The sequence below is a fragment of the Acanthaster planci genome, linkage group LG02 (genome assembly GCF_054643075.1).
Source record: "Acanthaster planci isolate LZ-2023a linkage group LG02, COTS_SCS, whole genome shotgun sequence".
NCBI classification, from domain to species: domain Eukaryota; kingdom Metazoa; phylum Echinodermata; class Asteroidea; order Valvatida; family Acanthasteridae; genus Acanthaster; species Acanthaster planci.
Window position 1 is genome coordinate 35,481,039 of NC_141778.1, and position 21,970 is coordinate 35,503,008.

The following is a 21,970-nucleotide window of genomic DNA, read 5'->3' on the forward strand; positions in this document are numbered from 1 at the left end:
ACTGTGAAGTTTGATAGTTTGGGTTTAAGTTTGGTCACTTGGAACTTAATTTTATAGAATTTGTTTTGGTTTGGGGGGGTTTTAAAAGTCCTGATTGCTTTCAGATCTTTCAATCCTGTGGTTGCCTGTAAAGTGGTAAATCTGAAAAAAACTAATACATGTAGAATCTGAATTTTAAAACTTCATGTAAAACAAAATTGGTACCAGATTCTTTTACATTCAAATTTTCCCCCGTAACTGAGTGGACGCTTTGCCTATGCATAATCCTAAACTCTTTTACTGGTACATGTTTGTACCTCTAAGGCAATAGCAGTGCCTTCGGGGTGCCCTCGTTTAAAATCTTGAATGAACAAAAACTAATCAGCATACTTCGTTCAATTTACTTTCGGTGCCCATTCGGTACCTTCTAATGATTGAAACATACAACTGCCGTCAAATTATGTTATGTACACAACAGCCGTCGAATATAATTTTTCAAGGACTAACCCCCAATTCCTGTATGCAGATTTGTATTCCGGTCTCTTTTTAATGCCAGTCTACGGTACGTGCCATTTGGAAGGTAATGGTGCCAAAAAATCAGCAAACATCGACTTATTTTAGAGGTTTTCATCATTGTATCTAATCTAATTCGTAATTTCAAAATGTCTTTGCCATCATTTTTTGTTGTTTTTGCGTCAGAATGCAGTTGGTAAAGGCTAAATCTGATGATAAATTTTACCAGCCATGTCGTGTGCCGACACTCGTCCAGTCTAGTCATTGACAGTAGTACAAACTAGTATTCTGACTGTAGAAATGCTGAGTCGTGCCCTAGCCCCAGACTTGGGGCCGGGTCCACTGGACTACCTCCGTATTCGTAATTTTGCCGCTCAACGTACCCCAAGAACTGTGGGGTCTGACGCCCGCCCCACTCCCACGAACCCCAACACTCCCCCAACAGAAAACGAGCCTTTTTTGCATGGTATAGGCTCCACATCAGTACATGACGTTTAACTAGGGCACGAACAGGGATTTTATTCTGGTTGGTGTACCCATAGAAATGCTGCTCTATTCAAGTATTTCCCCCAAGAGTTCTATGTTGATGTATGGGTACTTGCATGCTTTCTTACTAGTACCAAGGAAAAAATGGGAGAAAACCATGCCATTTTCAAAAAATAAGATGCATGTATTTTTTCTGAGAGTCAGGCAGTTCACATGTGTACTTGCGAAGACGAGCCGCGACCAAATGGTGAACTATGGGTGCGACCAATACACTAGACATGGAAATTGGCTAAAGTTGCATTCCGTATGTGTGTGTGTGATTCTTAGCCTGGTTGAAATGGCAGTTGGCTGTGGCGCGGGGGTCACACTTGTCACTGACCAATCACAGAGCTCATTATTTAAGCCTGAATGGCAGGAACGACCAGCAACAGCTGTTAGGTGCCAGTGCACGTGAGTGTGCTGTCGCAACATGAAACAATATCTGTTGAGGCCGTATGTGGATGCGGACAGGCATTGATCTTTGTCCACATCCACAATGATCCACCCAAAAAGTGGAGACTCCGCGAAAAGTGCCTTCTGTGAATCCCACTGCACGTGTATCGTGTATGGCACATTCACCCCATCTTACCATTGTTGATGTTTTTATATGGGCGATTTTCAGTTTCTAGAAGTCTGTGATAATTTTGGTTTCAATTTGGCATGTTTGGTCGTCCTCACATCACCCATTCGTTTATTGCAACTCCCGATCATTGACCAATGCCAAACACTGTCTGACGCTTATTGACGCTTTTTGACGCTAAATTAGCATGACCTGTAGTAGAGTCTAAGTACATTCCATAGGCTTCTATCCATTAATGCATTTTCACATTATGAGAATTTTTGTTTGCCAAAAACTGAGTGCAGAATTTTGTTCCTTTCTTCAATTAAACAATCGGCACTCATATCAGCAAGGAAGGTCAAATTTGCCGTTCAGATGTTTTGTCGAGTTGCCCAACATCGGCCCAATCCAATGTTCGATCCAATCATCGGTTGATCCCTAGCAGCAACTTCCTGACTAAGGCCAGTCTAGTGCTAGGACTGGACTGTCTTACAGGCTATATTGAAAACAGTCCTTGGAAACTCCACTGTTCCATGCAGGGCTTCTCTTACATGTACCCAATCATTTTCTTCATGCACCAGAAGCTGCAATCCCGTCATTTGCTTTTTTGACAGATGGCGAAGAAAAACTGACAAGAAGAAGGCTCGTTCTGCCTTGAATGAGGTGGTGACAAGAGAGTACACTGTCCATCTCCATAAGCGCATCCATGGAGTGTGAGTTGAAACTTTAATATCTTTTTCTACAACATACTTGATGTGTTAGTAGTGAACTTGATATTCCTTGCATCTGCTCATTGATGCACCTGCAATAATAATTGCTACTTTGTTTGCACATGAAACCTCATATGTTGTACTCTGAGGTCCCTGTATGCAGTGATACAACCAATCTTCAAGGGATTACACATTATCGTCAACTAGAGTGTAGTCCAGCTGTGGGGAGTTAGCTTTCAGAACCATGAGATGTTTTTTCTAATTTCAGTTGTAGACGGTGTTCATGGCCAGTGTGTATCCTTGTTTCTTCCATTGCTTCTCACTGACCAGTGATAAACAGCGTAATGGCATCATTTTCTTCCCCCATAATGAGAAGAAATTGAACCCCAGTCTGAGTCTTGCTTGGTTCTGTATAAACCCGACTATTGTACAACAGGACTCATATCTTTGTCATTTCTTATTGACTGATGCAGGTCTTTCAAAAAACGTGCTCCCCGTGCCATCAAAGAGATCCGGAAGTTTGCCATGAAAATGATGGGCACTGAAGATGTTCGTGTAGACACAAGACTCAACAAACACATCTGGTCAAGAGGAGTCAGGTAAGTAACCACCGAGTTGATTTATTCTATCTTTATTTGGTTCTCACTGGTCACAGATATAGATGATTTCTTTTCACTCGCGCAAGGCAACACAACTTCATTACTGAAACAGCCGAATTAAAAAGTATGCCTTGAACGAATGTATTGTCTTTATTCATGGGTCATATTCAAGTGAAAATTGAAAGCAACGTTACCTCTCCTTTTTTGTAACTTGAGGGTAAAATAAAATGAAATTTCATGACAAATTAATACCTGTGTACTTGATAATTTATGTAATTGAACATATCTTAGTATTTTCAACCAGATTTTGAAAAGACTTAAAGAGAGGCTTGGAACACACACCAATTGTAAATAGTCTGTTACCATCCATATTAACAGTTTACACTTTATAAAATGGATTCAGGGAATAAGATTAAAAACAGCTTCCACATTGTTTCACACTGATCTGGATCTCGATCAGTGATCCCATTGTTGGTTCGCTCCATCCATTAGGCGGGTTTTGGCGTCAGTGAACTAATGATGGATCACTGATCGCAATCCAGATCCGCATGAATCAAACTGGCCCAAAGTCTGTGGGTGAAGAGTTTTAAAAAACCACCCAAATGATCATGTAAAAAATTTCCTGGATCAGACAGAGATCAGAAACCTATTATGTTCTTTGTGGTTGCTTTCCAGGACCATTTTACCTTCTACTCAAGCTAAGTGTATTGGCCGACTGCTTAAGATGAGTGTTCAAAGGCTTGAGGTGTTGGCATGTGACCTTTAATTCATAACCTTTAATCTTTGACAGGAGTGTACCATTCAGAGTGAGGGTACGTCTGGCTAGAAAGAGGAACGAAGATGAAGATTCCCCACACAAGCTGTACACACTAGTCACCCATGTTGAAGTCCCCTCATTCAAGGGTATGTACATGATTCAGACATGTAGAAGCTTAGTGTACAGAGAGAATTTATCATAGAAGAAATCCTCCAGGAAAGGTGCAATGGATTTAGCAGGATAGGGAAGATGATATCCATGCTGTATTATTTAAAATAACGTGTGAAAGTGTTAGTATAAAAGTGCCTTGAAAGTTAAAATGTAGAAAAATTGTGATATCAATGCCGACACCATGAAATAACACCCAAGTCCTCTCCAGTATTTCTTTGTGAAAACTGCTACATGACATTTTGGTTTCACGAAGTAACACCTAAAGTTGCACGCACATATTGGACACTCGCTGGGGAAAATCACTTTCATTTTCACCGCTACAACACTAGTATGGAAATGCAATTACATTAATAACCCTCCTATGCTGAATTCACTCTTTGGGTGAGATGCTAAGCCATGCTAATATGTACAGCTGTGTTGTGTTGTGCACTGCACGAACTGTCCCTCACAGGAATATCAGATTGCACTTTTGCTCTGCCCAACAACTGTGCTTCACTGTTTCATGTGCATAATTGTGCAGTAAACCAAATGCAGTGAAGAGGACTGCACAAAAGACCCTGGGTCATTTTTTTGCTGGCGCCCAACTGTGTACACACTGAACCTGTGCATATTTATGGTTCCGTATACAGTTACTTTTGTTGATACGAGAGTCATCTCGTATATCCAGAACCTCATCCTAAGTGAACAATTTTTTCCCACTTGTATGCATAATAATTGATAGTACATGTACCAGTAATGTATCAAATTCATACGAAAGTATTCTTGAAGCAAAAATGATTTTGCTGTCAAAACAGTTCAAAGATGTTCTTTATGAAAGAAGAATGTACTTGTAAATGACTACATAATTTTGATAATAAAACTTGTATGATAATAATTGAGGACAAAGGAAATTACTAAAATCATCACGTATCATTGTCCAAGCAATGAGACCCCGACAGTCATGGTCAATGTCACTAGAGAATGCGCACAAAAGTACATCTATATTTTAGTTGGTGACCGATTACATAGTTCCAATTTATACACGTACAAAGCGAAGGAAACCAGTGAAATTTTGTTGGACAGTAGAGAGCACAGGCTGCTGTATGGGTAAAATGTTTTTCAGGGAGAAGTGAAGGTGATTTTTTTTTTAATGTTTTGGATTTAGAACTTGTAAATTTGACTTCCAAAGAGACATTAAAGGGTTGGAGAACAAGAGAAACATGAATTTTATGTCAGTTTTTAAGTCTGGTAGGGGCATTTTTCTTTGCTCTTTTTCATGTTTTGGTGGGGAGTTTGTGACTTATAGTTTTATTTGGGCCCTCTTGTGGCCGAAGAATTGCAAACGCCCATTGTCCATTATGTTCGTTTGGATTGGGCAGCATGAAAGCCCCCCTCCCAGAATACCCAACACTCGGGGATCTTAAATGCTCCCAAACTGCAGTTGTGGATTAGCGAGCATTATCACCAGGGTTCTCCCCAGGATTTTTCAAAACTGGGGGATTTCCATTCTGGTTTACCAACATTTTGTGAAGCCATGGCGTGGGGTTTGGGGCCCGCCCAAGGCCCTGAAAATTTTTGACCTTAGGGACCCTAATGGAAATAAGTCTGTGTAATTGACTTTCTTGGGTTATCCCAGAATGAATCAACTGTGTCTTGTTTTCTCTGTGTACAATTGTTGCTTAGTTGATTGATTTCTGAATAAAAAAAAAAAAATAAAAAGATGCTCTCAGCTGCAGTTTAGAGCATTTCCTGGGCTTTTCAAGTACTTTTTCTTAGGAAAAACATAAGAGATTCAAGAAGTTTTTTTTTTTAATTTTGGATATCAATATTTTATCAAATGACCAGTTTTCCTTTCTGGAATACTAATTATAGGCACAAAAGGGGTCATTTAAAGTTTCAGACATGCAGCAACATATAGTGGCAGTATTTATCAACGATATAAACACCTGTTAATTAAGTTTTCATTTTAATACATGCTTCAACCTTTGGTTTTTGCTGATCAGACCTTTCTTCGCCGGCGCCTTACATGCACGTGCTGCAGGTGGCTGCTTTGTCTGCCTTTGGGTTTCCCTCAGCGTGGACTGCTGATGTTATTGGCTTAAAAAAGAGGCTGCAAATGTATCTTTGATTAAGTTTCTCCCATTGTGTGCGAGACAAAACGCGGTGAAATGGCAACAAGAAATATCGTCCCTGTCGTTGATGCCATTAATACTGTTACACTGGGCTACGGCTGCCGCCATGAAAAAAATGTGTAGGGTCAATGTTGTAAGTTCTGTGAATGGTGTAGTATAAAATTTTAACCTTCATAAATGCAGCCCCACTAGCTGATTGAGCACACGGCACAGAGAAAACACACATGCGCGCGGGTGCAAGTACGACACCCATGACCGAAGTTCAGATTTCATGCAACACCGGCCACTGGGAACGTTTGATACTGATGTACATATACATGTACGGTGTGCAGTGTGGCTGCCGACACGTGGTGTACAATGCATGTACTATGTAGGCTACCTATAGTATGTACATATTAATGGAAAAATGCAGGACTATTTACTGCTTTTTGGTCTAGATTTTCCGGACATGCGATCTGCATTATGTAAGATAATTCTGAGCCATACTGTCATAATTATATTGTGCGTATCGGGGATGAAAAATGGGTATCGGCCCGTTTTTTGTGTATTGGGCAGAAATAATTGCATATTGGGCCCGATATGCAAGTTTGTACGTGGGGAGAACCCTGATCACTGCGCCGAGTACAACAGCACCTGTATTGAATGGGTTCGCTGATTGACAAGTTGTAAAATGCTTGTACTAAATAGATAACAATACACTTGCACTCAACCTGGCCGGAAAAATGCCCGTCTTAACCAAAACCTCATATCACCCAAGCTTGTGTTAAAGATTTTTTTCTTCATAGGAATGTACACACTTTGGTCGGAACTGATGACATATGCTCATCTTCACTGGAATCTCATCTTATCTGAGTTTGTGTTACTGAGAGCCAGCATTAGTGCATATTTGTGCTGTTAAACCATAGGAGGGTTGATGTCATTTTATAAAACTTTTGACAGGAATGTAGTCAATCCCAGTTCTTGTGGTATTACAGAAAAGAATAAAACCCTTCCAAGTGGTGAGATCAAGATGGGTAATACCTTCTGAAAAAAATGGTAGTGAGCTAGCGTTGGCGTCGTGTCGTGTACACTTAAGTCCACCTGGGTGTTACTTCATGGTGTTGGTGACAGTTTCTATATTTTGGTAGGTTTCCAGTAAATTTGTCAAGGGTTATAGGTTCAAGTTTTCCTTGGCAATATTCTGTAAGAATTGCAGATTTTGCACAAAATGTATGTTGTGCAAGGAATCCAGTTGATTTGGGGCAGTTAAGCAGGAATTAATTTTGTCCACTTGCCTGTGGAATTTTGAGCAAGAAAATTAAACAGTTAAACATACCACTCTGAAAAAAAATTAAAATGATAAAATTATTTGTCATTTCCTTGTGCCGGAGGCATATTAAGGACGAGTAACTTCTGGTTAATTTGGTTGGGTAAATTTTTCTGTCTTGAAAGTAAGCCTTCCAAAAGTCCCCCCAATTTAGTAGCCATTGTTTACTCTGCCTTTTTACTTGAAACTACATGTACATGTTGTCTTATTCTAGTATGTTCCTTTTCATTTGGTTTGCACAGGTCTACAGACTGTCAATGTTGATAGTGAAGACTAACTGGTCATGGACAAGGGTCTTCGGGGATAAGGTCAAAGTTGAAGAGGTCATCTGTGTCTTGGTTACCTCCACTGATTGGCCCATTCATTGTGGAGAAAGCATCTGCTCATCATTGCATCTCGTGTTGCATATTTCTAAGGGATTTACACACTCTGATGCTGTATCATGTTGGATTGGCTATAAACAATAAATAACACCTGTGCAACAGAATTATTGTAATATCAATGCTGCAGTGTATAATTGCTTGTCTTTGTTGAAATGTGTGGTGTCTTGACTTACCTTTTTGAATTGTAATTCCTTGACGTTTTAAATCAAACACGTCGTTGCGTTCACTCCCAACCCCCCACCCGCCCCCGCCCCGCCCCCCATTGCCATACCCCTCCCAGCCAAAGCTCCTTCTGGTAAGCTGAGTGCAAGAGAGCGAACGATATCGACAAGCTTCGTCATGTACGTGCAACTGTAAAGCTGTTTACAAAATCTCTGTGCAGAGATTTGGACCAACTTCTACTACATGTACATGTTTAGTGAAAAAAAAAATTTTTTTTGAAATTTGATAAAAGAAGCCGGCGGTAAATGACCGGGTAGCCGGTGAAATCGCTGGCAGTATGGGTGCTTCGTGACAATACTGCCCCATGTGAGACTTGGGTATTTATTTTCTGCCATATTTACCCGTATGGAGATTTATTTTCCTGTGAAATACCAGGGAAATCCAGTGTTGCCGGAGTTAGTTGTAGTCTTGATTAAAACGAGAGTCATGTAACACCGTTCCTTGTGGACACGGCATAACATCTTACAGTCATCCACTAGGATCCTTGTCATACTCTTGTTTACGGGATGAAATGTGCAATTTCGTTTGAGCGTTTCTGATCTGATCTTTTTTTTTTAGGAGGGGGGTTACACTTTGTTAATTAACCCTCGGCCCTTCCATTCCCTTCAAAAACAGCGCCATGCCTGACAATTACCAGGAAGTAAAGTACACTGTAGGGGGTTACCCCCTGTCTTGTTCAAGATCCACTTGTGTCATTGAGAGAATTATCGGTCGTGGATTTTGAACTGTAGTGACAAAGGTAAAAATTGTCGTTTTTGAATTTTTGTTCTCTTTGGGCAGGTACATGATGTATAAGTACGTTGTTCGTATTTCCGAATGTTCCCTCACGTATGACTGAAAGCGATGCACTGAGGGGGTTGAATTTCATGTTGACTTAAAATATGGCGTGAAATGATCTCAACACGCACATTAAAAATAACGCAACTAGCAACAATCAGCAATCTGATTGTTAAAGTAAATCGATAACTTATCATGGCGTACAGTCATAATGAACAGTCCCTGCAGCCATTATGATCAATTTGTGATTAATGGAATTCAGACGAGGCGAAGTCTAGATGTCAAGTGGTTCACCTGTGTGGTTGCTGTAGCGATCATAAAGATCACGCAATAATCATCGCAACACCACTCTGGCTCAACCATGAGTCCGTGACTCCATGCCCACATGCAAAATGTTGGTAAGTTCTTTCGACAAAAGCTTATAATTAGACTGCTGTACGAAATTTTACCTCTGTCACTTTTATTGTTAACATGGATGAGGTATATTTCAACTGCTTCATTCCATTAAGCTCTGTTTGCAACAGGAAGGTTTTACATGCCCAGGCACGGATGCTATTATATTCATTAATTAAGTGGCACTGTAGAAAGATGAAGTTGCTGGATTTGAAAGGAGCGCTCCGACCTGTGCTTTGAAATAAATTGTCGGCTTCACTTACTGTGACGCGTCATGCACATTGGCAGATGTTGACAGAGGGAATCGCTGGACCTTGTTGGGCTCGTGTGTTGTTTTTAACATTTCTTTCACTTGATACAACCAACTAACCCGTGGTATGAGCGAAAAGCATTGTTGCTATGAATTGCAGACGTGATCGAGTTGGCCCATATACCCGGGACATGGTAATGGGTATTTTACAACGACCGTGAGACCAAGATGTTTTTGTTGCGCGAAAATACCGGTCATATCCAATATCCAGACTTCATTGTGAATTTCCTCTATACGTGTAGCCAAGGTTTTGTCATCGAATACTTATTTGTGTAGCGCTGGCGTCAAAACGATTTAACTTGGCTCTGCTGTGAAAATTAAGTCGAGAATACCGCTTCTGCTAATGCATAGAAAGTAACTTAAAACGTACACTGCGGCAGATACTGCATATATGAGTGTACTTGTGTGTTCATTTGCCCAGTGGAAGAAGCAGCTACATGACTGTAAAGTCAAAATAACGTCTTCAGACAATGTTGATTGGCTCATCACTGGTAGGTTTGTCTCTCACCAACTTTACGCAGTTTTGTAATTCATGAAATAGAGACGGTTGGACGGCTTCGATTGTTCACATTATTGTCTCAATACTTGACCCGTCGGTGATGAGGGGGTTCGAACCCTGCACATTTATCCATGTATCCCATCTACATTGTACAAAAATAGGCCTATTTTATTGTTTGCATAAGGGGGAACCGGCTCATCACTCCACTGTTCTACAGATTTTTCAGAATATGAGACACTGTTGAGAATAGGGATTGTTGTGGTTTAAAACTGATCAATTCAGTAATTGGATGGTTAAATAAAGAACTAGTGTTCCTCTTACAGGTGTCGTTAGCTTGTTTATGTTGTCGATAATTTCTGTCTTTTTATTCCTGTGTTCTTGTGACGGTTGGTTTTGTGTGTCCATTTATTTCTTTCCTGTATGCTTGTTCTTATGTCTGTCCACCTGCCTTACTGTTGGGCTGTCAGTCTTTCTCTCGTTCTGTCGGTCAGTCTGGCTGTTTGTCAGGGCCTTCGAGGTCTGTTGTACTGGTATCCTTTGACTTTCTTCGGGCTGCATGCGTTTTGTTTTAACTTTTCTGTTTTCCGTCTGTTTTCGGTCGTTTTTTCACCTTTCGTCTGCGCAGTTTCGTGTAATCCTGGTGGTGTAAGATATGCTTCAATATTCCTTTTGAATATTGTGTTGCGTAATAGACGATTTTATTCAAAATTCACTCCATTTAAATACATGCTATGGTAAAATACTTGATGGTAAAGTTATTACAATCCTGTGGAGCATGGCTTATTCGAGTGTTTGGATTTTGTGTCCTTTTAAACATGCATCTCGTATATGTTTATCTTGTGTTTGACTGTATCTAGCTGGATGTTTCATTTATCATTGTAAAAAGCAGCTGTCAAACCGAAATATGTATACTTTCACGTTAAGTTTAGAAAGAGTTTAATATTACTTGGAAATGGAAGATTTTTACTCATTGTTGTCAAATGCATGTAAACATTATTTGGAAAGAATTGATGTATTATCATTGTTTCAAACTTTTGCGGACAAGGAATCGAGAAGAGTACCCGTCCAAGACAAGAATGGATCCATTCAAATCTCAAAGCGATCGAGATTTCACTTCCCTGGTGTCTGAGATAATGATCAAGAATGAGACCTTGCTGTCTGCGCATCATGCTGAGAGGAGTGACTCTGGACTGTACAAGGCGCAGTTCTTGAAATGGTGGGAAGAAAGAGGAAGAGATGAAAAGCTCAAAGGTGAGATTGGCTATACGTCGCGTGAAGGCTGAACTTCGTTCTTTGGTAAAGTTTGAAAATTTTCGTCGAAACCACGTGCGTTCAGTAATCATTTGCCTTTAATTAAACATGCATCAAATGTTGCCATGACAACCACAATTCCGCTTGAAATCCTTTCAAAGGTTCCTAATTAATTTGCAGTAATTGGAGACTGACTTCCAAGTTAGTAGATTGAGTCCGTGTACTTTATATAAAGTGCAAGAGTCAATCACAAATATGGTGTCTCATAAAGGCCATTATCATCAACGAATAGTGGGTTCCCCTTTTCCATGACTTTGCAGTGGTCGACCCTTATTTACCTTGGTCCGTGCACTTGAAGTCAAAGATGAACTCTTCGTGTAATTATTAGCATGACATTAAATCATACGAGCCTCCAATCAACAGATTGTCGGGCATCTGCGGTTAACCGTGTGTTTATGAGTTGCTATGGAAACGGGAACATCGAGTAAAGCCCAGATGCAGAGATTGTTTCAGTAGTTGATATTTGTGGACGGGAAACCGAGTTTCGTTGAAGATTCATGTCAAAAGAGTGAACTTCTTGCCTGTTACGAGTGTTCATATTTGGTCATAAATGTTGATCACGTAGCAAGACAGAAAGAACCGAGTGTCCGTTGGTACATCTGGATCAAATCGAATTTGCTGAACAGGGCCTACTTGTAATGAAATTTTTCGATTATCTAAAAATGCGTTACTGTTCCTTATGACTTTAGGAAATGTGAGAAACCATCCAATAATCTTACAATTTCAATCTGTTTCTTTGCAGTCCGGCTTGTCATGTTTTTAAAAAGTCCGTAATCGTGTTTACGTGGCGCGATAAATGATCTGAAATCGTTAACCCAGCCATAGTGGAGAATAACGGATGGCCTCGGGGTAAATCATATCCTAGTATGTATTATATTCAATGATTGCCCGTGTGGTCTTTGTAAAAAACATCTGCCTTTGTCACAAGTTGACCTGAGTTTACCGTTGTCACAGTGCATGCACATGGCAACGTGTATGAAGTCAGGTTGTTGGCAGTTAAATCAATGACTACTGACTCTGCGGTATGGTTATACACCACCGAGTGTTTGTTGGTACTGCCTCCTTGGCTAGTAGATTTAGCATTTAATTTCACTGAATTCACGACTGATTGGGAGAGAACAGAACTAGTTACCATGTATGATATTGGTAATGGTGGTGTCTCCGAATCGGAAGGTAGGTTGTGGAATGAATAAAATTTTAAATTGTGCATGCATTTCGGAAATGGAGTGCGTAGGTGTTAGCCTTGCATCGAGGTCTGTGAATGCAAATTATGAGTAGGATAATCTTGGTTTTATTTTATTTTAGAGTTTGAGATAGTAGTGTGTGTTATTTTTTGTTGGAAGATGTGATTGAACGCAATTAGATGAAGTATACCGTCGTTTCGGCATATCATGGAGAAGTATGTATTTTTCCAGTTGTAAGTAATTTTATTCAGATTTATAACTTCCATATCCGTAGGAAAAAGTATTTTTAAGCAAAAAAATGATTTCATAACAACACCAGACTCCTAATTTGGAAATGATTGCTAAACCTCTGAGACGGTGTGATGGGAGGGGAGCATGGAAGTTGACACGTTTAGTCTGAGCAAGTTCAGCTGCGATAACGTTAATGATATGCGCTGTTATTGATGTCTCAAAAAATGATTGACCAAGTCGTACTATTGGCTACAAAATAATTGAGACGTTAGGATAATTTGAAACTTCACATAGAAGCTGAGTGTAACCTTAGTGATGGGATAACCAGTCCTTCTCAATCGTTGCCTGGATTCTCCTCTCCGTCGGGTGGTAAATGGAGTTGCAGTATTGACTTAAAGATCATAAAAGCCGCTATAACAGGAAAACCAGCCGAGTACCAACCCGTGGTGACGACAATATGCATTTGCTATAACCAACTTGTTTGTGTAGCTGTCCAATGACTAGCTATGGGCTGCCACATCCAAGCTAGACAAAATAAAATGTAGACTACTTTCCTATTACAACCTTGGGGATACCACGATGCCGTGCAATGTTGCACTGGTTTTAAGCCTCTGGGCTCCTTTTAAAATTCACTCGACATTGAAATAAAGAAAATGGGTTAGGTGGCGGTGCCAAATGAGAAGACTTTGTTGCGGACAAAGACCTAACTGTCTCCACAGCTACCAAACACTCTGTACCACATGGTAACAACAACTGTGTTTCTCATAGACCATTCAATTTGTGCAGCTTACTCTGACAACTTTCTAAGAAAATGTGTTAAAGTAGCCCGAAGGGATGGCTGAGTTAAATATCTGCAAACATTTCAATTATCAAAGTTTATTTTAGAATATGGCATCCTCGTTCCATTACACAGTAAGGAGGCTAGGTGGTGTTGATGCATTGTGCAGCCTTTACGATCTCGCAGAACTGACGTTCTGGTGCGTGCTTTGGAGTTTCATGGCGCCCGATTATTTTTGAAGACCTTTGAGTATTCATTACGGTTATAGATCAGTCTCTGTCAGATGGAGAGAAAACATATGCAGGAAGAACTGCTGTAGCTTTTGTAATTAAACTTTGGGACGAACTCAGCAATAAAGCCGACAAGTAGACTTAATGATGGTTTAGAATTCAACTGCGTAACACGAATCATATCGACTGTGGTGTATGATTTCTACCTGAATTTAGTTACACGAAGCTGTGCTGGTCAGTCAGTTGGATAGCTAGGGACTCCTGAAATAAAATCATGATTGATTGTATAAGAAATTGAATGATTTTTTTCCAGAGGAAGATGCGATTGAGACAATCAAAAGGCGTCTGGAAGAGATTGGAGGAATGATGACCAGTCGACGCCCAAGAGTCGTCGAGAATTCAATGGACAGAATGGCCACACCACTACGTGAACATGTGAAGGTAATACACTGTATCTGAAAGTGGGGAAATGATGTGGGAGGTATTTAAGACTGGTTAAACTTTTCAGTAAAAGTAATCACTTTTAAATCGTCGTTGATGCTTGGGGAATGAAACAAAGTAACGTTTAAAATCTGTGGCAGTTTTGCTTTCGAGCTATGAATGTTTCTCTTTCAGGTCGAAATTGTAAACCACTAATTTGAAAGCTGTCTAACACAAAAAGAAGTAATTTTGACAGCTATTTCTTTTGTTGGTGTCAATCCGCAAGTCTGCTTTGCTCTTTGTCATTGTTTAAACTCCGGTAAACCATTTTGCGGAAGGCCCCGGCTGTCGAAGAACACAGCATTGAATTATTGGGGGTTTCACGATCGTCACGCCGAGGTCTTCTGCACAGAAATCTGCCTTTGTTTTCACTCTCTTCACGAATTGCTTGGAAATGTTAATTTCCAGAATCAAAGATCCAGCTTATTCCTGGCCTTAAAATAGCTCGTGGCAAACTTTTAATATTCATGAAATTGATTGAAAAATGCAGATATCGAGATGAGACGGTCCCAGTTTCCCAAAACGCTGAAAACAGAGTGCTGATAGAGCGCACAGCGATAGCGTTAATATGCAGTAGATTCACGGCAGAATAATCGCATTGCCGTGCACTTCATTACCTGAAGTCCGGGACTCGGGTTGAGCAAATAATCACGTTTTTGTCAATGTTTGTTGCATTAGCGGCTTAGTGCAATCACACCGAAGACTTACAGGAGGCTCCGACTGAAAGACAAGGGGAGCTTGAAGGTAAGCGGACAGTCACCTCAAGATTGGAGGGGGGATTGAGGCTAAACAACCTTGACTTAGGGAGATGCACCAAAGAAATGTTGGGCGGATGCTTGTTACGGTGGAGGGGTTACGGACAAGACTGATATCGGATCATCTGGTCAGTGTATAAAGCAATTGAAGTTTTGAAATGACATCCTGTTAATAAGAGAGAAAAATAATGACATGAAAATCCAGGCCTTCCAAACTTGTGGGATTTCGATGTTTTCGTCTTGTTAACAGGTTAATGCAGTTTACAAGTTCCGGTATGCATCAACGATGGTTCGAATAATATCACGTCGATGTCGAGCTGGCAAAAAGTAAGAAACACTTAGAAATTCAACTTATTCTCACCTCTCTTCGTAGCTGGGTTTGGTTGACTGTATCTGTTGAGATGCCAGTCAGATTGTTCGGCTGATGTGTATCTGTCTGTTACTATTTGCTCTACACTGTATCTTGTTGCTGAAAATCAGGTGATCAGTGACGCCTGTAATGTATTCATTTTTTTGTTCATTTGACCTGCAACTTATATTTGTGATGATTATGCTTCGTCCTATATATACAGTGACTGAGTGTAATCACATACCTTAACTTATTTTATTGTCTGCGGAACTTTTGTGACAGGTACCTGCCGCTAGAAAGTTCTTCTGACAATCCCGAGTCAAATCCCGAAGTGAATGCTGCACTCAAGACTAGTAAAGAAGCTGAACTCAAAAAATTGAACTCGGTGGCAACAATGAAAACAAGTGTAAGTTGCAAAACAAAGCAGGGACCAGATAGAAAAGGTGCCGTAAATTTGAATAAAAATGTATTACTTTTCATGCACGTTATGCGCTAATTGTATGCATTATTCAGTTGTGACGTGTCATTTTCTGGCCTTCAGATTGGCTGGGATCTCCAGATGAATCTTACAACGCAGCCGCAGTACCGCACCGCCGAACAATTGAAACACGTAAGTTTAACTTGCATTCATAATGTTATAATTATATCTTTTCAAATACGTTATAGTTGAATGTTAGTTTTGTATTCGCCTTTTAAGAAAATGTTGTTGTTGATCATCTGCAGATTCTGTACATGATTCATGCCCATAAAGCCTTTACCATCTTCTCGAGTGATTGTGAGACTGAGTTGGCACGATGTCTGTCCTATGAACGATACGATGACGGTAGAATCATTGCTTGCCAAGGCAGACCACCGGATCGGTTTTATTATGTTGTATCAGGCAAAGGTAATATTAACATTTCAAAAATCGAATTTATGTCAATTTAAACAACCATCTCGTATATGAAAGGTCCGAACAGAAAGATTCAATGCTTTTCATCGTTGGGTTATTCAAACACTCGCCACTTAATTGAGTTTTTATTGTTCAAGTTTACTTTTTTTATTGGATTTATTTTACAGGTGCTCATTTTTTCCGAAAATTGACGTCGAAGAAAAAATAAATAACCTTGGTCTGATAAACTTGCAACACGGGCAAATCCAGAATATCTTTTCCATTTTTTCGCCAGTAAACCTCGTTCGAGAGTATGAATTACAGACGGGAACCATGACGAAGTCCCTGGGTTTCCTCAAGAAGGGAAGCTTCAGTGATGTAAGTATAAACGCATGAATTTCTGATGTGACCAATAGAGGGAGCATTCGTAACCAAGCAGTGCTCCTCCCATGGGCGGTGGTGTCATTGGTTTCCAATTGTCGATTCACTCAGCCTCTCTGTTTTCACCGATGAGGGCGTACTTGTGCATGAAGAGGATAAGCCAGCGACCACCTGAATAATAAGCTCGTCCCCGTTATTTAAAAAGTAGTGTCATGACACGATGAGTCTCTGGCAAAGTTTGGAACCATTTCACCCGAGGTCTACATTTTGTATCTTCAAGCAAACACATAGTCCTTGTGCCTTTGCAGCTGAACCTTCTGTTTCATGTGCATTGTACTTTCTTGTAGAGAGAAGAACTTGAGAAGCAATGGAATCGACAATCCAGTCTGATTTGCCAGGGACCGGTCGAAGTTCTACTGTTGAATAAAGAGGTATAGACGAAAAAGGAGGTGTAACCTGCTGCATGTATGACCTCATGGAATGCTGCGAGTCTTTAATTATCATATTGAACATTTCATTCGGTAATTAATAAACTTGATGATTTTTTTTTACATAGTTAACCTGTCATTGTGTCTTTCTTTTTCAGGATTTTTTTAACCTCCAAAACACTCACGCCGGCCCACCGATTGAATTTCTCAGGTAAGAAAGACAGTGACTGACAAAAATAAACTGGAAGATTAACATACGAAATACATGAAAATAAATGAAACATTTTTCACAGAAATCTGTTTCTCACGAAATGAAATTTTCTAGTCCCTACTATCTGAGACACAATGTCTTTCAATCAGTGTGCAGAAAGCTGGATATGTTTATTTTATTTCAACAGATCACAGTATTTATTCTCGGAATTCCCTTGCCATCTTTTCAGCCAGCATCATGAGGCAATTGAATGCAAGTTCTATAGGTAAGATATCGACCTTAATTACATCGACATAAGATATACACAAAGGTCACTGTAAACTTCACCCAAAAAAGGTTGTCAAAATTGAATTGAAAGGATACGTGTCTTCTAATAGTGTGGTTATTTTTATTTGTTGCAGCCCGGAACGACTTGTAGCTAGAGACTCTAACAGCACAAGGTGGATATTTGTCATTAAATCGGTGAGAATAATGTTGGCATATTGTAATGTCATTTTAGGGCCGTTAAAAAATTAAAGATCATTTTCTTGGGGATTTTTATACGGTAGCCTTTGTATTGATGCTTTCAAAGCACAGTGCTTAAAATTGTGATTTTTTTGTGTGTGTGAAGGGAACGTGCAAATGTATACGACGACAGTTTGTTGCTGATGTTAAAAGCGACAAAAAGTTCAGCAAGAAGAAAGGCTTGGACAAGCTTGGATGCGTGAAACAGCCGTCGCATGCGGATGGTAAGCCTGAACTACGCACCAAAAATCCAACATATCAAAGTCAAATTTGCATGTCATACTTGTCGGAACATCTATAAAAACAAAACCGACATTATTACCTTAATGAGGTTGGAACTTGGACCAGAATAGAATGATTATTGCTATCATTTGTCACGCATTCCGAACTTTATGAACGAACTTCATTAATTGTCATCAAAATGGCATACGAGTTGAAACATGTTATTAATGAATTGATTCCAAGCTATGATTGGAGCTGGACTGAAGAAACTTGTTGAAGAAGGACAACACAACTTCGATCATGACTTGGAGGTAAGCTTTATTATCCGATTAGATGTCAGCATTGTTGAGCGGGTACTGTCATGTTGAACTTACCGCTTGTGTCGCAACTATTTATTGAATCATTTTTTTTGTTTCAGATGAGTAAGATCCAATTAGTGGAGGAGGCTAACATGGTTGGTAGCCCGTACGTTGGTACCCTGGGCATCAGCACCAAGGACACGCCACCTGTATGATTTTAAACTTCATTTTATTTAATGTGTAATTCAGTCCCTCGGATTCACGGCTATTACAATGATTCAATTTTTTTCCGACTCAAGAAATTGACAGTGATATCTATTCATGGTAACCATTAATCCTAGTCTTAAGTTGCGATAATGATTGTAATTGATTTTGTTTTACGCAGACGCGAGGGTTACGCAGTCGTTTGACGTCACATTTGCGTCTAAGATCTTCCCAAGCCACTCCACCAGAGATTGGTGCCTCTGCCGCCGACAGTAAGTTGGACTAATGCTGATTAAGGAAGATTCCTTTATCTTATCAAATAAATCTCTTTCATAAATATTTGAGAGATATGGAAGCCATTGCCTTTTAAAAACCTGTGCTGTACACAATAGTATTTCAAACTCCTCCCTTTGGTGAAGTTTACCATTTCCCCGTTCATATCTTTATATCCGTTAAGATTAATATTCCTAATTTGTTTAAAAAGGAGGTCGTTTTCCTTTCTGTTCTTCCAGAGTTTCCTCGGACTCCAGGAGACATGGGATTTAATTTCCAAGACTCACTCTTGGTGAAGGTAAACCGAAGGGCTACCATTGAATTGAAATGCCTTTACTTGGTAGCATCAAAACACGAAATCAATTTCAACTGATATTTGGTTTCCAAATCTGACTAAAAAAGTCTTTAAGTTTTCATGTAATACCACCATGAATGAAACATGAATCTGAATTGGATACTTCAAATCTGACAAACCGAATTATCCATTGTACATGACACGCCTCCCTACCACCTCCTCGATGCCATCTAAATCACATATAGAATGGAATCTTTTTCCTTTTTCTCACACTCTTTGAAGGACTATGCAGCCCGACGGCGCTTCCAAAGCCCCCATCGCTCCATTCATTCCTTTCACGGTAGTCCCGCCCTTCTACCCCCATTATCCTCTGTTATGGATCCGCCCATAGACAACTCCAGCGGCTGTTTCCTGAGTCCTTTTGATCGACCGAAGCGAAAATTCACTCATCAACCTGTTGCGATTCATGCAACCACTCCCTCTGCCCAAAGAAGAGCGTATATCCAACTTGATGGCCTTGTGTCTGGAGATGTATTTGTAAGTAAAATGTTATGAAAGACTCATAAAGAGATGTAATTCTTGGTAATTTAGTTGGTTACATTAAAAAATACGTCTGCGGCCGTGTTTTCAAAAACTTAACCGATTTTCTTCAAGAGCGCCATCTGTCGATGCCATAGGCAGGACTGTTATGCAGAAGTTGTGCAATGCTAGCCCCAATTCGATATCTTGGTTTGTATCACTATTTGCATTGCAGGGATTGAATGATGTGGCATTTACAGCAAGCAGTGAGCCCTCTGGAGTCAGTGTGGTAAGAGTCACATTATTTTGGGTGGCACTGCTTTAGTCACATTTATTGCAAAAATCAAGTAACTTGAATCGCTGGTATTTTCTCACTTGACCGGTTACCTTTGTGTCACACCTTTTTCGGTTTTTCTTTTTCAGGTCAGCGAAGGAGCGGAAATTATTAAGATTAACAAAAGATTCTTTCGAACTCATGCCGGTGTTGTAACACTGCTCAAACTCGACACATTGGTAGGTGACAGAATGGAAAGAGTCATTCAATGAAACATAGACAACAGCCAAGACAGATGCAGATCAAGAAAATACATAATGACCATGGTAGTGAGATTAAGATAACGGAAAGAGGTACAAACCAAGGGATAGTCCCGTATTTAGGATTACAAGAAGGCCCTGGTTAGATTAAAACTTTAAAAAAGCTTGTGAGGTTTTTTTTCGCAAGCTCTCGGACAAGCACTGAGCATACAGTGCTTATTAATATACGTTGGGTACGGGCAAACCGTTATATATAATTAGATTAAAACTATTGGATCGGTTGAAGATATATGGCAGCGCTCGCTGGTGCTTGTGTATGGAATCCCTTCATAGTTTGAGGGTTGTTTCGACCATTGAACGCCATGGAGTTATAAGGAAAATAAAGGGAGACTGTTTTTATCCAATTTGCAGGTCCGTGAGTTTATGTCGGAGGAAGATGCAAGCGAGAATTTAGAGCGGCAAGAAACATGGTTGAGATACAAGTCTACGTTAATGGAACGCTTGGCACAACATAAATACCAGACAAACACAAAATGGAAACGAAACCTGAAACCACTCAGTTTCTCCATATGATTATCAAGACCTCCTCAAATTTGGCTATAAACATACCCCATAATACTTACTTTATTATTGCATGAGAGCTAAAATCACTTTACAGAACAATTTAATGAAAATTCATAATTGCCAAAGTGATTTGTTGAGTTTATACTCACCGGTTCTTTTAAGAGCCACACCTCGTCCAAAAGAGATTGATTCCATGGTGTACCCGCAAACCCATTTCTCATGTTTCATCCACCATGCAAAGCTTCAAATCTTACTTAAAGTGATTTGTAAATTGGATAAGTTTTGATAATACAACATTTACCTTGGTTAGTGTCTTGATTAAGCTGAAACCCAACCGTTATAAAAGAGATTGCTTTTTTGAATTTTAAAGTCAAATGCTGGAAACCATTCTGGATATCTGGATCCTCTTTCGAGGCATCAAAACTCGGCTACATGAAACGTCACTCTTGATTGGTCGATCTTTATTTGTTAATTTGTATGACTGTGCCTCTGTGAATTAGTTGAAGAAACACATATTTGTAGACGCATGAAAAACTGGACTCATAAATTGAAATGAAATCAAAACGACGATTTTATAATAAGAAATTTTTCACAAAGTAATTATTAAGGTTTTTATTTATCCGATTTGTTGCTATATGTCAGGACTTTGAGTTTCAAAACCAAGAGTTGCAGTGGTGTTGTTATGGAAACGGAATGCATCATAATTATTTGATCGCATCGGTCGTTGTTTAAGTTATTGTTCAGTTTACGTATAAGCTTATTGAAACTTTCACGAGAAAACAACCACTGATTGTTGAAAAGTGGTTGTTTTGAGTTAATTCTTATAAGGAGACGATTTGGACAATCATTCTTTCAAATCATCTGAGACTGACCAACTAATTCAAATAAAATAGCGATCGTTACTGAGTTTTTATGGAATAATAACTTAGTGGGAGTCAATTGCATATGATTGTGTTCAAACACGCATACCTGTTGATTTGGAGATCAAGTCCATGGTAAGACTGCATTGTAACCGAGGCATAGTCCAGGCCACTAAGCCTATTACAACACAACTTACAAGCACCACTTGAAGTTCAGCCTTTTAAAAAAACTACCTAACTAGCACCAAGGCAACCAGTGATAAATGATGTTTGTAGTTGTAGTTGATTTCAATGTCCGGGAGATTTACCCAGTAAACAAGTCGCCTTATCGCCTGGTTTTGTACTGACGACCTGTGTTGATTTGTATAGAAGTGTTAACTACATACATATCGGCATGGAAACACGATTCGGTGGTCAGTAAGTATTCCACTGCGTCAATGGAATGATTTCCAATGTGGTGTAGACGTGTACGTTTGACGGTAAATGGTGATGTTAGCAGTTGTTATGGAGAAAACTGACATGAGTTAAGTGTAATTCCTATAGGTTCTACTTTGACAATGACTGGAGGGCGAGTTTGTAACAGCCAGCAGTATGACACGTTTCAACTGGTAGTAAGAAATAAGAACTTGCTCTGTTTGAAAGCCTTCAATGAAAATGAAATGTTGCCAGTCGC

The 21,970-nt window shown here is 39.7% G+C and overlaps 2 protein-coding genes across 5 annotated transcripts; both read left to right on the plus strand.

Moving 5' to 3' along the window:
• Window positions 1-485: 485 nt before the first annotated feature.
• On the plus strand, window positions 486-7,732 carry LOC110985913 (large ribosomal subunit protein eL31-like; the record flags this gene model as incomplete). Its single annotated transcript, XM_087132621.1, has 5 exons — window positions 486-559; window positions 2,158-2,289; window positions 2,760-2,885; window positions 3,676-3,788; window positions 7,473-7,732. Coding segments are annotated over 5 exons (480 nt in total), but the record flags the coding sequence as incomplete, so codon positions are not given.
• Window positions 7,733-7,867: 135 nt separating this feature from the next.
• On the plus strand, window positions 7,868-21,957 carry LOC110985908 (uncharacterized). 4 transcript variants are annotated; one of them, XM_022247360.2, is made up of 22 exons: window positions 7,868-9,806; window positions 10,860-11,065; window positions 13,862-13,989; window positions 14,707-14,772; window positions 15,034-15,110; window positions 15,415-15,538; window positions 15,674-15,742; window positions 15,856-16,018; window positions 16,299-16,381; window positions 16,732-16,815; window positions 16,971-17,023; window positions 17,211-17,288; window positions 17,425-17,485; window positions 17,634-17,751; window positions 17,993-18,060; window positions 18,168-18,257; window positions 18,434-18,524; window positions 18,765-18,823; window positions 19,103-19,357; window positions 19,575-19,628; window positions 19,763-19,852; window positions 20,285-21,957. In XM_022247360.2, the coding sequence occupies exons 2-22, from the start codon at window positions 10,891-10,893 to the stop codon at window positions 20,444-20,446; spliced, it is 2,148 nt and encodes a 715-aa protein (XP_022103052.2). In that variant the 5' UTR covers window positions 7,868-9,806; window positions 10,860-10,890; the 3' UTR covers window positions 20,447-21,957. The 4 variants fall into 4 exon arrangements, with proteins under 4 accessions (XP_022103052.2, XP_022103053.2, XP_022103050.2 ...); XM_022247361.2 differs by having other exon boundaries at window positions 7,868-9,010; XM_022247358.2 differs by having other exon boundaries at window positions 7,868-11,065.
• Window positions 21,958-21,970: the final 13 nt, after the last annotated feature.

Coding starts and splice junctions, on each gene's coding strand:
- LOC110985908 (XM_022247358.2), top strand. CDS start 10,795: ATGCATGTAAACATTATTTGGAAAGAATTGATGTATTATCATTGTTTC. Junction 17,024..17,210: donor CCACCGATTGAATTTCTCAG/GTAAGAAAGACA, acceptor TTATTTCAACAG/ATCACAGTATTTATTCTCGG. Junction 19,853..20,284: donor TGCTCAAACTCGACACATTG/GTAGGTGACAGA, acceptor TCCAATTTGCAG/GTCCGTGAGTTTATGTCGGA.